Raw genomic sequence first — 12,756 nt, 5'->3', positions numbered from 1 at the left:
AGCTAGTGATGATAGTAAAATGAGCTGACCTCCTCTTGTTGAGCTAGTGATGATAGTATAACCAGTAGGGATGTTGAATGTGGCTTCTGTGCAGGAGAACTAGTGTCTTCTGCACTGGTCCAGATGTGTAAACTGAGCTGACCTCCTCTTGTTGAGCTAGTGATGGTAGTAAACTGAGTTGACCTCCTTTTGTTGAGCTAGTGATGATAGTAAACTGAGCTGACCGCCTGTTGTTGAGCTAATGATGATGGTGAACTGAGCTGACCTCCTCTTGTTGAGCTAGTGATGGTAGTAAACTGAGTTGACCTCCTCTTGTTGAGCTAGTGATGATAGTAAACTGAGCTGACCGCCTGTTGTTGAGCTAATGATGATGGTGAACTGAGCTGACCTCCTCTTGTTGAGCTAGTGATGGTAGTAAACTGAGTTGACCTCCTCTTGTTGAGCTAGTGATGATAGTAAACTAAGCTGACCTCCTCTTGTTGAGCTAGTGATGGTAGTAAACTGAGCTGACCTCTTGTTGAGCTAGTGATGGTAGTAAAATGAGTTGACCTCCTGTTGTTGAGCTAGTGATGATAGTAAATGAGTTGACCACCTATTGTTGAGCTAGTGATGGTAGTAAACTGAGTTGACCTCCTCTTGCTGGGTTGTGTTGATAGTAAACTGAGCTGACCTCCTCTTGTTGAGCTAGTGATGGTAGTAAAATGAGTTGACCTCCTGTTGTTGAGCTAGTGATGGTAGTAAAATGAGTTGACCTCCTGTTGTTGAGCTAGTGATGGTAGTAAATGAGTTGACCACCTGTTGTTGAGCTAGTGATGGTAGTAAACTGAGTTGACCTCCTCTTGCTGGATTGTGATGATAGTAAACTGAGCTGACCTCCTCTTGTTGAGCTAGTGGTGATAGTAAAATGAGTTGTCCTCCTCTTGTTGAGCTCGTGATGATAGTAAAATGAGCTGACCTCCTCTTGTTGAGCTAGTGATGATAGTATAACCAGTAGGGATGTTGAATGTGGCTTCTGTGCAGGAGAACTAGTGTCTTCTGCACTGGTCCAGATGTGTAAACTGAGCTGACCTCCTTTTGTTGAGCTAGTGATGGTAGTAAACTGAGTTGACCTCCTCTTATTGAGCTAGTGATGATAGTAAACTGAGCTGACCGCCTCTTGTTGAGCTAATGATGATGGTGAACTGAGCTGACCTCCTCTTGTTGAGCTAGTATTGATAGTAAACTGAGTTGACCTCCTCTTGTTGAGCTAGTGATGATAGTAAACTGAGCTGACCTCCTGTTGTTGAGCTAGTGATGATAGTAAACTGAGCTGACCTCCTCTTGTTGAGCTAGTGATGGTAGTAAACTGAATTTACCTCCTCTTGTTGAGCTAGTGATGATAGTATAACCAGTAGGGAGGTTGAATGGGGCTTCTGTGCAGAACTAGTGTCTTCTGCACTGGTCCAGATGTGTAAACTGAGCTGACCTCCTCTCGTTGAGCTAGTGATGGTAGTAAACTGAGTTGACCTCCTCTTGTTGAGCTAGTGATGATAGTATAACCAGTAGGGATGTTGAATGTGGCTTCTGTGCAGGAGAACTAGTGTCTTCTGCACTGGTCCAGCTGTGTAAACTGAGTTGACCTCCTCTTGTTGAGCTAGTGATGATAGTAAACTGAGCTGACCTCCTCTTGTTGAGCTAGTGATGATAGTAAACTGAGCTGACCTCCTCTTGTTGAGCTAGTGATAATAGTAAACTGAGTTGACCTGCTCTTGTCATGCTAGTGATGATAGTAAACTGAGCTGACGACCTCCTGTTGAGCTAGTGATGATGGTAAACTGAGTTGACCTCCTCTTGTTGAGCTAGTGATGATAGTAAACTGAGCTCACCTCCTCTTGTTGAGCTGGTGATGACAGTAAACTGAGTTGATCTCCTCTTGTTGAGCTAGTGATGATAGTAAACTGAATTGACCTCCTGTTGTTGAGCTAGTGATGGTAGTAAATGAGTTGACCACCTCTTGCTGGGTTGTGATGATAGTAAACTGAGCTGACCCGCTGTTGTTGAGCTAGTGATGGTAGTAAACTGAGCTGACCTCCTGTTGTTGAGCTAGTGATGATAGTAAACTGAGTTGACCTCCTCTTGTTGAGCTAGTGATGGTAGTAAACTGAGCTCACCTCCTTGTTGAGCTGGTGATGGTAGTAAACTGAGTTGACCTCCTCTTGTTGAGCTAGTGATGATGGTAAACTGAGCTGACCTCCTCCTGTTGCGCTAGTGATGGTAGTAAACTGAGTTGACCTCCTGTTGTTGAGCTAGTGATGGTAGTAAACTGAGTTGACCTCCTGTTGTTGAGCTAGTGATGGTAGTAAACTGAGTTGACCTCCTCCTGTTGAGCTAGTGATGATGGTAAACTGAGCTGACCTCCTCCTGTTGAGCTAGTGATGGTAGTAAACTGAGCTGACCTCCTGTTGTTGAGCTAGTGATGGTAGTAAACTGAGTTGACCTCCTGTTGTTGAGCTAGTGATGGTAGTAAACTGAATTGACCTCCTGTTGAGCTAGTGATGGTAGTAAACTGAGTTGACCTCCTCTTGGTGGGTTGTGATGATAGTAAACTGAGCTGACCTCCTCTTGTTGAGCTAGTGATGGTAGTATAACCAGTAGGGAGGTTGGATGTGGCTAGCTAACCAGCTTTAATTGTACTTCGTGTACTAGGAGAGTGGGATCATTTCCGCAGTAGTGCTTGCAGAGTGGGTATTAAATGTTGAATTTCAATGAGAATGAAATATAGTAAGAGATATTGTTGATGTTGAGAAGATGTATTTTTGCAGTAAAAAGACCATGATTTTCACTTGCAATGTGTTTTAAATAAAAATGAAAAACAAAGTTAAACACTCAATAAAAAGGACATTTTCAGGGACTTGGGTGAAACTACTTGTGTAAAAGTACTTGGGTGAAACTACTTGGGTAAAACTACTTTGGTAAAACCCACCACTCGTCCGAGCAGATGACTAAGGGCCACCTCAGGCACTGCTGTTCTTACTGTTACAGTTGTGCTGGTTTTATTGGTGGTACTACTGGTAGCTGTGCAAATCGTATCTAGAGGACTAACTGTGTGTGTGTGTGTGTGTGTGTGTGTGTGTGTGTGTGTGTGTGTGTGTGTGTGTGTGTGTGTGTGTGTGTGTGTGTGTGTGTGTGTGTGTGTGTGTGTGTGTGTGTGTGTGTGTGTGTGTGTGTGTGTATGTGTGTGTGTGTGTCTGTTTGTTTCTTTCTGTGTGTGTGTGTGTGTGTGTGTGTGTGTGTGTGTGTGTGTGTGTCAGGCTCTGCTCTGGCAGCTAGTGTGTGTAAGAAGATAACAGGTCGTCTGACGAGCGCCATCGCCAAACAGGAGGACGTCTCTGTCCAGTTGGAGGCTCTGGACATAATGGCTGACATGCTCTGCAGGTATCTGACTGACTGACTGACTGACTGACTGTCTGTCTGTCTCTCTCTCTGGCTGTCTCTCTGTCTTTCCTGTTCAGATGGGGGAGTTTGTGGACTCTATGGAGTGACCTGGATTTTTGCATGAATTGTGTATGAAATACATCCATCCATCCATTATCCAAGCTGCTTATCCTGCTCTCAGGGTCACAGGGATGCTGGAGCTTATCCCAGCAGTCATTGGGCAGCAGTTGGGGAGACACCCTGGACAGGCCGCCAGTCCATCACAGGGCCAGTTTAAAATACAGTGTGCTCTAGATCGTCACCCTGATGCTGTCATATAGATTGATCCGATAGTATTCAGAACCTCAGTATGGGTGTCATTGGGTATCACTGGGTATAATTGGGGATATTCAGAAGTGGGTTTTACCTCAGTGCCAGGAAGTTGTCCAGGCCTCGTGTCTTATTGGATGGGAATAGCTTTGGTTGTCAGTATGCAGTGTTTTATCTCCATTGTGTTTCTGTTCATCCATCCATTCATCCATTATCCAAGCCACTTATCCCAATTGGGGTCATGAGATGCAGCAGCCTATCCCAGCAGTCACTGGGCGGTAGTTGGGGAGACACTCTGGACAGGCTGCCAGGTCATCACAGGGCCTCATTGGGCGGCAGGCGGGGAGACACTCTGGACAGGCCGCCAGGTATTTTTATTAGAGCAGTGAAATTCTCTCTGGTATCCTGCCGTTAGTGTTTCTTCATGGGACTTCTTCAAACACAGACATGATCAAGCTTAAGAGAAGCCACAGAGCCTTGGCTGTTAAGGTAGGCTTCGGCGTCTTGTTTCTTATGACCTTTGCATGGCGAAGTCTTTTAGGAGGCCGGCTACGATGAGTGTTGCAGTAGTTTTGCATTTTTCAACTTCTGCAGTACCTGTCTGTCTGTGGTCTGAATGAGGCCAAGTCTTTGAAAACACTCTATTCTGACCTGCAGAACCTTGCCAGCTGTTCTTCTGAGGTCTTTTTAAATCTTCATCTTTCTGTCTTCCACTTGAACAGATCTGTGGTGAAGAGCAGAGCTTGTTGGAAGCTTGGCAGGGAGGCTCTAACTGGAGATGACTGAAATGAAAATTGTCGGTCAATATCAAAACAAACAGACGTTTTCTCACTTGTTTTTGATTTCCTTCCATGGTACAAATTAAATACTTTTCACTTTAAATGTGATATTGCTCTTTAAAGAATACAAGGCTTCTATTAGCAAGAGGTGGGGGGAAATCGATTGACACAAGAACTGTGATTTTGATTGACTTGATGAGCAAATTTCATAAAATCGATTCCCTTATTTCAGTATCACAAGTTTTCAGCTTTGCGTTGTCAGCAAGACATGAATGTGATGGATCAGTTGGAAGCTGTGTGTTGTGTTGTAGTAGACAGGATTTGGAGATACGTAGCTAGCTAACATGGTAAATGAGTTCAATCAGCTTCATTTTTACTGAAGCCAGCCATTTATTTTTATATTCAAGGCAAGAACCAGTTTAATGAGACTCACATAGTATGTATACTGCCATGTGACATTGGAACTATGCCTACAAACATGGAGGCTGATCTGGTGTGCTGTAACCCAGAGGTGAGTCAGCCTGTTGCATGTGACCAACAAACTCTGCACCTTGTCACAAAACACACAGAACAACCCAGTTGAAAGACTGCCTCACTTTAAATATGAGCACCTGAGCACATGGAGCCTACAGCATACCTTCCCTTCGTCTTCTCAGTGACGGTGATCTCCACTTGAGATGAGGCGATTAAGGAAATGTTTCAGGAAATCCAAATCCAAATCATTTCTCACCATCACGGCTGAAGAAACCACCGCCGACTTGTGTCTCGTGTTCTTCAAACTAGGGTCTTACTTGATGCCTATGCAGGGGTGAGGATCAGTTGGTTACTTTAAGCTGTCACAGCTGAATGGCAACCACAAAAACCAACTGAGCCTCTCACAGAACTCCCTAATCCTGATTTACCAACCTAACTATTCCAGCCTAATGCTGAAATACATTCCTCTATATCAGGGGTCAGGAACCTTTTTGACTGGGAGAGCCATAAAAGCCAAATATTTCTAAACGTATTTCATTGAGAGCCATATAGTATTTTTAAAGTATAATGAATTAAATATGTCTTACTTTTAATGCGACTTCTGGTGCTGCATGGTTTTGCTGATGGCCTTGTAGTCTGGTTCATACGTGGTGAGACTGAGCTTCATGCAGGCGTTGAGGCTTCCATCAGTTAAACGTGAGCGTAGGTTGGTCTTAATGTTCCTCATATGCGAGAATGACTGCTCACATGCATTTGTAGAGCCAAACATGGTCAATACGGCAATACTCACACGCTGCATTGTGTGGTATGTCACAGGAAGCTCGTTCCAAGTTTTAAGAATCAGCTGGTCTTCAGGTTGAAGATTTTTCATTTCCGTCCACTTGTGTTCCCTCGCCAGCTCTGCTCGCTGTCGCGCAAGACTTTCCAACTCTCCATTAAGTGACTTGAACTTACTCATCCACATGTCTGATGCCTTCAGGTCAGCAACTTCCAGCTCAAAGTCTCCGATAGAGACCCCGGGGATGCATGTCAGGTCGATTTTGTCCACTGCACACTCATGTGGATGAGTGATGAACTTGAAAAGACCAGTGCGCGCACGAAATTCTCCAAAACGTGCTTTGAATGACTGCAGGAGATTGGACGTAAAGCCAGCTAGCTGCTGGAGATCCAGATGTTGAGTGGAGTCACTTGCTAAGCATGCATCTCTAAATTGTTGCAGTCTTTCAAAGTGCAGAAGACGACCTGTTTCAATGTCCCTGAGAAAGACTTCCAGCTTGCTTTCAAATGCAAACACTGCTTGTTGAAGGGATGAGATTGTATTTCCAATACCTTGCATTTTCACATTGAGCTGGTTCAGATGGCCAGTTATGTCCACGAGATAGTGAAACTGCAGGAGCCAGTCAGTGTTGTCTAGCTCAGGATGCTTGACGCCTTTCATTTCAAGAAAAGTCCGGATTTCACTCAGGCAAGCTGCAAAACGGCTGAGCACCTTCCCCCTTGACAACCAACGCACGTTGCTGTGTAAAAGCAGACCGGGATAATGATTCCCAGCTTCTTCTAACAGAGCTTTAAACTGGCGATCATTTAAAGCTCGGGCAACAATAAAGTTGACCACTCGAATGACCAGCGACATCACCTCACCAAGCTCCTGGCCACACGTCTGAGCGCAAAGCGCCTCCTGGTGCAGGATGCCATGAAAACTTAGGATGGCTCTCTTTTCATGTTCACGGAGAAGCGCTACAAATCCTTTGTTCTTCCCCAACATACAGGGTGCACCATCAGTACAGACAGAAATAAGTTTATCCATCGGTAGTTTTTTTTCTTTAGCAAACTCCATGAAAGACGTGAATAAGTCCTCTCCTCTTGTTGTCCCTTTCATTGGCAAAACAGCGAAGCTTTCCTCACGCAGTGTGTCACCTGCAGCATACCTGGCAATGATACTGCACTGAGATAGATGTCTAACGTCTGTTGACTCATCTAACGTGAGAGAAAAGTATGTCCCGGCGTTTATGTCCTTAATTTGTGTTTCCTCGACCTGATTTGCCATCATGATGCTACGATCGTGCACAGTTCTTGCTGACAGGGGCATGTCTTTTATTCGTTTGATTATCTTGTCTTTATTTGGGAAGTCATCAAACAGTTCATTGGCCACATCAAGCATGAATGTTTTGGCATACTCGCCATCTGTGAATGACTTTCCATTCCTTACTATTGCCAAAGCCCCCGCAAAGCTAGCGGAATTCCCGTCACCTTGCTTGGTCCACACACGTGGTTGCTGCTGACTCGTCTGCACTCTCCGCTGTAGCTCCTCGCGTGCCCTTTTCCTGCCGTCCCCCGCTGGAGATTTCCATGCAAATGAAGCATGGTGCGTATCGAAGTGCCGCTTTATATTTGACCGTTTCATCGATGCAATTTTATCATTGCATATTAGACATACCGCAGATCCTGCTCTCTCCACAAATGCAAAGTCCTCTGTGCACGCAGCCTGGAATGCACGGTAATCATCGTCTTTTTTTCCTTTCGCCATCTTTTCCGTTACAATGGTTGAAGCGGATAAACTAGTTGGCTATCTGAAAAAAATTGATTTCTTCACCTTTACAATGACCCGGACATGCTCGCGAGCCATTGGTTCCCGACCCGACCCACGGGTGACCCGTGACCCGTGAAATTTATCTTCAAAACTAATTTCTGTTCACTTTAAAATGACACAGTATTATTAAGAAATATCACAAGTATTTTAAAATCAGTTCCAAACTGATTTTTTTTTTCAACTCAAAATTGTCTGGGAGCCATATGCCGTCACCGGAAGAGCCATATATGGCTCGCGAGCCATAGGTTCCCGACCGCTGCTCTATATAATAAGTTGAAGTGAATCATTCATTCATTCATTCATTCATTCATCTTCAGCCGCTTCTCTGGGGTTGGATCGCGGTGGCAGCAAGCTAAGTAGGGCACTCCAGACGTCCCTCTCCCCAGCAACGCCTTCCAGCTCCTCCTGGGGGATCCCAAGGTGTTCCCAGGCCAGATTGGACATGTAGTCCCTCCAGCAAGTTCTGGGTCTACCCTGGGGTCTCCTCCCAGTTGGACGTGCCTGGTAAACCTCCAAATCAGATGTTCGAACCACCTCAACTGGCTCTTTTCAATGCAAAGGAGCCGCGGCTCTACTCTGAGCTCCCTCCAGATGTCCGAGCTCCTCACCCTATCTCTAAGGCTGAGCCCAGACACCTTATGGAGGAAACTCATTTCAGCTGCAGTGAATTAGAATTAGTGAATTAGATTCATTCAAACATGACATTTGTGTTATATAATATTAGTGCTCTGGGATGTTCTGGGATTTGCCCTGTGATGGCCTGGTGGCGCGTCCAGGGTGTCTCCCCGCCTGCTGCCCCATTACTGCTGGGATAGGCTCCAGCATCCCCGCAACCCTGAGAGCAGGATAAGTGGTTTGGATAATGGATGGATGGATGTTCTGGGATATCTATATTGCTGTGAAATAGGAAAAATTGTTAAGAACTGCTAGAATCTGTTTTAATAATCGGAATGAATGGACAATCATTTTGAAATGAAAATGTGAAATGATGAAAAGTCCTACCCCTGCTACTCGCACCCAAACCTCTAGTCCTTTCCAGGGGACATGGTTACAGAAATGTTCCCTGCATGTTTAAAAACTGCAGCAACTGATGGAGTCTGAATGCTGGGCAGGAAAATTGGATGTGACATCTCTTTGTTGTGCTGTTTGTCCTGATCAGGTTGTGATGTTTTCACGTGGTTCATTTAAATTGTAATGTAGAAGTTGTCTGGTGAACCATCTCTGGATGTTTCTATAGAACAGTTTTGTTGGTATCAGAAAAAGCAAATGCTTGATATTGCTGGACATTTTCACCAGTCGTTCATTCACAGCATCTGTGACACACAGACATGAGTGCATTTAATTTCATTGACTTTTTCCTGTGGTTGTGACAACTGACTTACAAATGTTTAGCAGCAGTATTAGTCAAAATAATGAAATGGGTGATTGAATTATTATTGGAAATGGATGATCCGCTGTGGCGACCCCTAACGGGAGCAGCCGAAAGTGGTAGTAGTAGGGTGATTGAATTATTATTAGTCTGAATTTTTGGCTGAAAAAAGCAGATGTTTGAAATGTTGGTACATACATTCCTTCAACCCACTCTCAATGTCTTCACGTCATAGAAGTCATCACAGAGCTTCATGTCCTGTATCCGAACTAAACTGATTTTTTAAATCACAAAAAAAAACACGAAAGCTGCAGTTGTGGTATTGAAAGAGATTGTGTTTTTATAATTATTACTGTCGCAGACAGGGCGGTCTCCTGGTAAATTTCCATCCATCCATTCTGAGCTGTCTGCTTCCTCAGCTCACCTCCCCCAGACTGGCAGTAAGAAAGGTAGGCTAAACTTTGACCCCACAACATCAAGTCAGTTCTTGTTGTTGTCCTAGTCTAGCTGGAGCATGCTCAGTGTAAGGTGTTGTTTCTCTGCAGAGGACCATCATGGCGCTGGGACACCTGGTGATGTCATGTGGGAATCTGGTTTTTATCGACCTGATTGAACATCTGCTGGCTGAACTAGGACGCAATGAAAACATGTCGACTACCAGGACCTATATCCAGTGTACTGCCGCCATCAGTAGACAGGCCGGACACCGGATTGGTAAGTACAGCAAGAGAAGACTGAAAAACAGTTAGACAGGAAGGCAAACATAAGACAGGATTGATTGGTAGAAAGAGACAGGCAGAAGGCAGACAGACAAGGCCAGATGGACAAACTGACAGAAACAGACTGAAAGACAATGTTTGTTTTTTGTTTATCTGTCTAGCCTGACAGCCATTCGGTAAATAGACAGGTGGTAAGACGGACAGACAGGCAAGCATGCTGGATGTAGGACTGAGAAAAAAAGAAGAAGAAGTAATTGGCTTTTAAAGTCAAGTCAAGTTTATTTATATAGCACATTTAAAACAACCACAGTTGAACCAAAGTGCTGCACAAGCTTAAAATACAATATAAAATAAGTAACACATATGAATATAAAAATAGATGTAAAAAAGACATAGTAAAATAAAGAAATTAAAATGTAAACAATAAAACACAAGAGTAAAAGTATATTTCTACAATAAAATCACGGTGTCTAGCTCAACTTGAATCGAATGCCAGCGAGAAGAGGTAGGTCTTTAACCAAGATTTAAAAGTCTCTGGGGTCTGAGCAGATCTTATGTGTACTGGTAAGTTGTTCCAGAGATCAGGGGCAGCAGCAACTGCAAAGGCTCTGTCACCCCTGTTGTTAAGCCTGGATCTGGGAACATGGAAGAGCATCTGGTTTGCTGACCCGAGTGCTCTGACTGGTGTATGATGATGTATTAGCTCAGATAAATAAGATGGTGCCAGCCCATTTAAAGACTTGAAAACAAGTAATAAAATCTTAAACTGGATCCTAAAACAGACAGGAAGCCAATGAAGGGAGGCCAGTACAGGCGTTATGTGATCACGTCACTTCTTTCCTGTCAGCAGGCGAGCAGCTGCATTTTGTACAAGCTGCAGGTGACGAAGCGACGACTGAGCTACGCCAACATACAATGAGTTACAATAATCTAGACGAGAGGTAATAAATGCATGAATTACCCTTTCAAGATCATTTGGAGGGAGATAGGCCTTTACTTTTCCCAGAAGTTGTAATTGAAAAAAACTCGTTTTGACTACTGAGGTTATTTGTTTGTCAAAGTTAAAAGAGCTGTCAAAAATCACCCCAAGATTCCTAACAGAAGAGTGACTGTAGGAAGCTAAAAGGCCAAGAGCACTATCATAACCATCCAGCAGATCAGGCTTTCCATATACAATAATTTCAGTCTTATTTTGATTTAATTTCAGGAAATTTAACTCCATCCATGTTTTGACATCCTTTAAACAACTCAGCAAAGCCTGTATAGAATCTCTGCTGTTTGTTTTTATAGGCAGATAAATTTGCAAATCATCAGCAAAACAATGAAAAGACATATTATGTTTTTAAAAAATGAACCCCAAGGGCAGCATATACAATGAGAAGAGAATGGGGCCTAAAATGGAGCCTTGGGGGACCCCACAGTTAAGTGGGGCCGCAGCTGAAGAGAATTGGTCTATATGGACAGAAAAGCTTCTATTTGACAGGTAAGACTTGAACCATTCTAGGGCAGTACCTTGAATGCCTACACACAGCTCAAGACATGATAAAAGAATATTATGGTCAACCATGTCAAAGGCAGCAGTCAGGTCCAAAAGCACCAGAACAGTGGAGTTCCCAGAGTCCACAGTTAAAAGAAGATCATTAAAAACTCTTAAAAGGGCTGTTTCAGTACTGTGACGTGATTTGAAACCAGACTGGAACTTTTCACAAATGCCATTAATTTTAGGTGCGTTTGTAATTGTACATAAACTGCTTTCTCTAAGACTTTTGAAAGAAAAGGCAGCTTAGAAATTGGCCTAAAATTAGAAAGAACAGAGGGATCAAGATTGCTCTTTTGATGAGGGGCTGTACTACAGCATGTTTGAAAGCAGCAGGAACACAGCCTGAGAGAAGAGAGGTGTTTATCGAATTTACAATACAAGACCCAACAGTGGTAAAATCATCTTTTATCAGTCTGGGTGGAACACTGTCAAGGGGGCAATCTGAAGGCCTCAAATGGTTAACTACCTCAGATATAAAGGAGAGGGACACAGGCTCAAACTGCTCTAAGACAGCTGGGCACATAGAATAAATAGCAGGATCTGAGGCCGAAGAGGATGGTGAGGTCCTAATAGCAGAGATCTTATCTGTAAAACCTTTAAGAAATTCTTCACAGAGCGTGGGCGTTGGCACGATGCAAGAAGAATCACATGGATTTATAAGAGAGTTAATAGTATTAAAAAGAACCTGAGGCTTATGACAATTGTTGGACACAAGGTTCGATAGAAACTGTGTTTTTGCAGATTTAACGGCTCTCTGGTACTCTGATAAGCAGTCTCTTAGAATTCCTAAGGAGACATGAGGTTGTCTTCCACTTTCTCTCAGCACGTCTACATGTGCGTCTAAGAGCGCGGGTTGTGTCATTGAGCCATGGCTCTGTCACTGGTTTAGGGCATTTGGTTCTAACAGGAGTAACCAAGTCCAATATGTCAGTGCAGGTAGAGTTAAAAAGAGTGGTAATGTCATCAGCACTGAGATTACAAGAGTCATCCAGGGTGTGAAGCATAGAATCTTTAAAAGCAACAGAAAACTGAGACACCATCAAAGGGTTAATTGTGCGCAGGGAGCGTGCCGGGGCACGCAATTTAACCTGAGAACAAGGCAGCATCACAGTAAATAACACAGGCAAATGGTCCGATATACGTGTATCACATATTTCATATTTTTTAAATCATAACCAAGACGGGCCTCCAGACTGTGATGATCATTAATATTTTACGACATTTTTTTTTTTAATTGTGGGATTTTCTTCAAAGGTAGCACTGGTGTGATGGCACAATTAATGGATGTTTAGAAAAAAAATGTTTTTTTTTGCTGTCTCATTGAAATTGTTCTGGTCTGATTGTGCCTTATGAACATCTACAGTAACTGTAGTCACCGTAGAAATGGTACTGAGGCACAACTCCAGCAGGCTATACCCCTCCCCATTCAAGTTGTTATAGTCCAGGCAACCACCAAGTTGTCTGCAGTGCAGGTCCTTGAGCTGCAGTGCGTTGCAGACTGCACTCTTACCAGAAGACCTGCATACCATCCTTGCCGCAGTTATGAATACCTACAGCAGGCT

The 12,756-nt window shown here is 43.7% G+C and overlaps 1 protein-coding gene across 1 annotated transcript in view; it reads left to right on the top strand.

Annotated features, from left to right (window-relative positions):
* cand1 (cullin-associated and neddylation-dissociated 1) overlaps positions 1-12,756 on the top strand; it is a 102,533-nt gene that overhangs the window by 22,551 nt on the left and 67,226 nt on the right. Inside the window, exons 5-7 of the mRNA XM_056275754.1 lie at positions 3,291-3,414; positions 9,297-9,384; positions 9,481-9,649. Coding sequence (XP_056131729.1) covers positions 3,291-3,414; positions 9,297-9,384; positions 9,481-9,649 — 381 coding nt within the window. The remainder of the gene's footprint in view (positions 1-3,290; positions 3,415-9,296; positions 9,385-9,480; positions 9,650-12,756) is intronic.

The sequence above is a fragment of the Lampris incognitus genome, chromosome 3, assembly GCF_029633865.1.
Source record: "Lampris incognitus isolate fLamInc1 chromosome 3, fLamInc1.hap2, whole genome shotgun sequence".
NCBI lineage: Eukaryota > Metazoa > Chordata > Actinopteri > Lampriformes > Lampridae > Lampris > Lampris incognitus.
The sequence above is the reverse complement of the archived record's forward strand: the minus strand, read 5'-3'. Positions and strand labels throughout refer to the sequence as shown.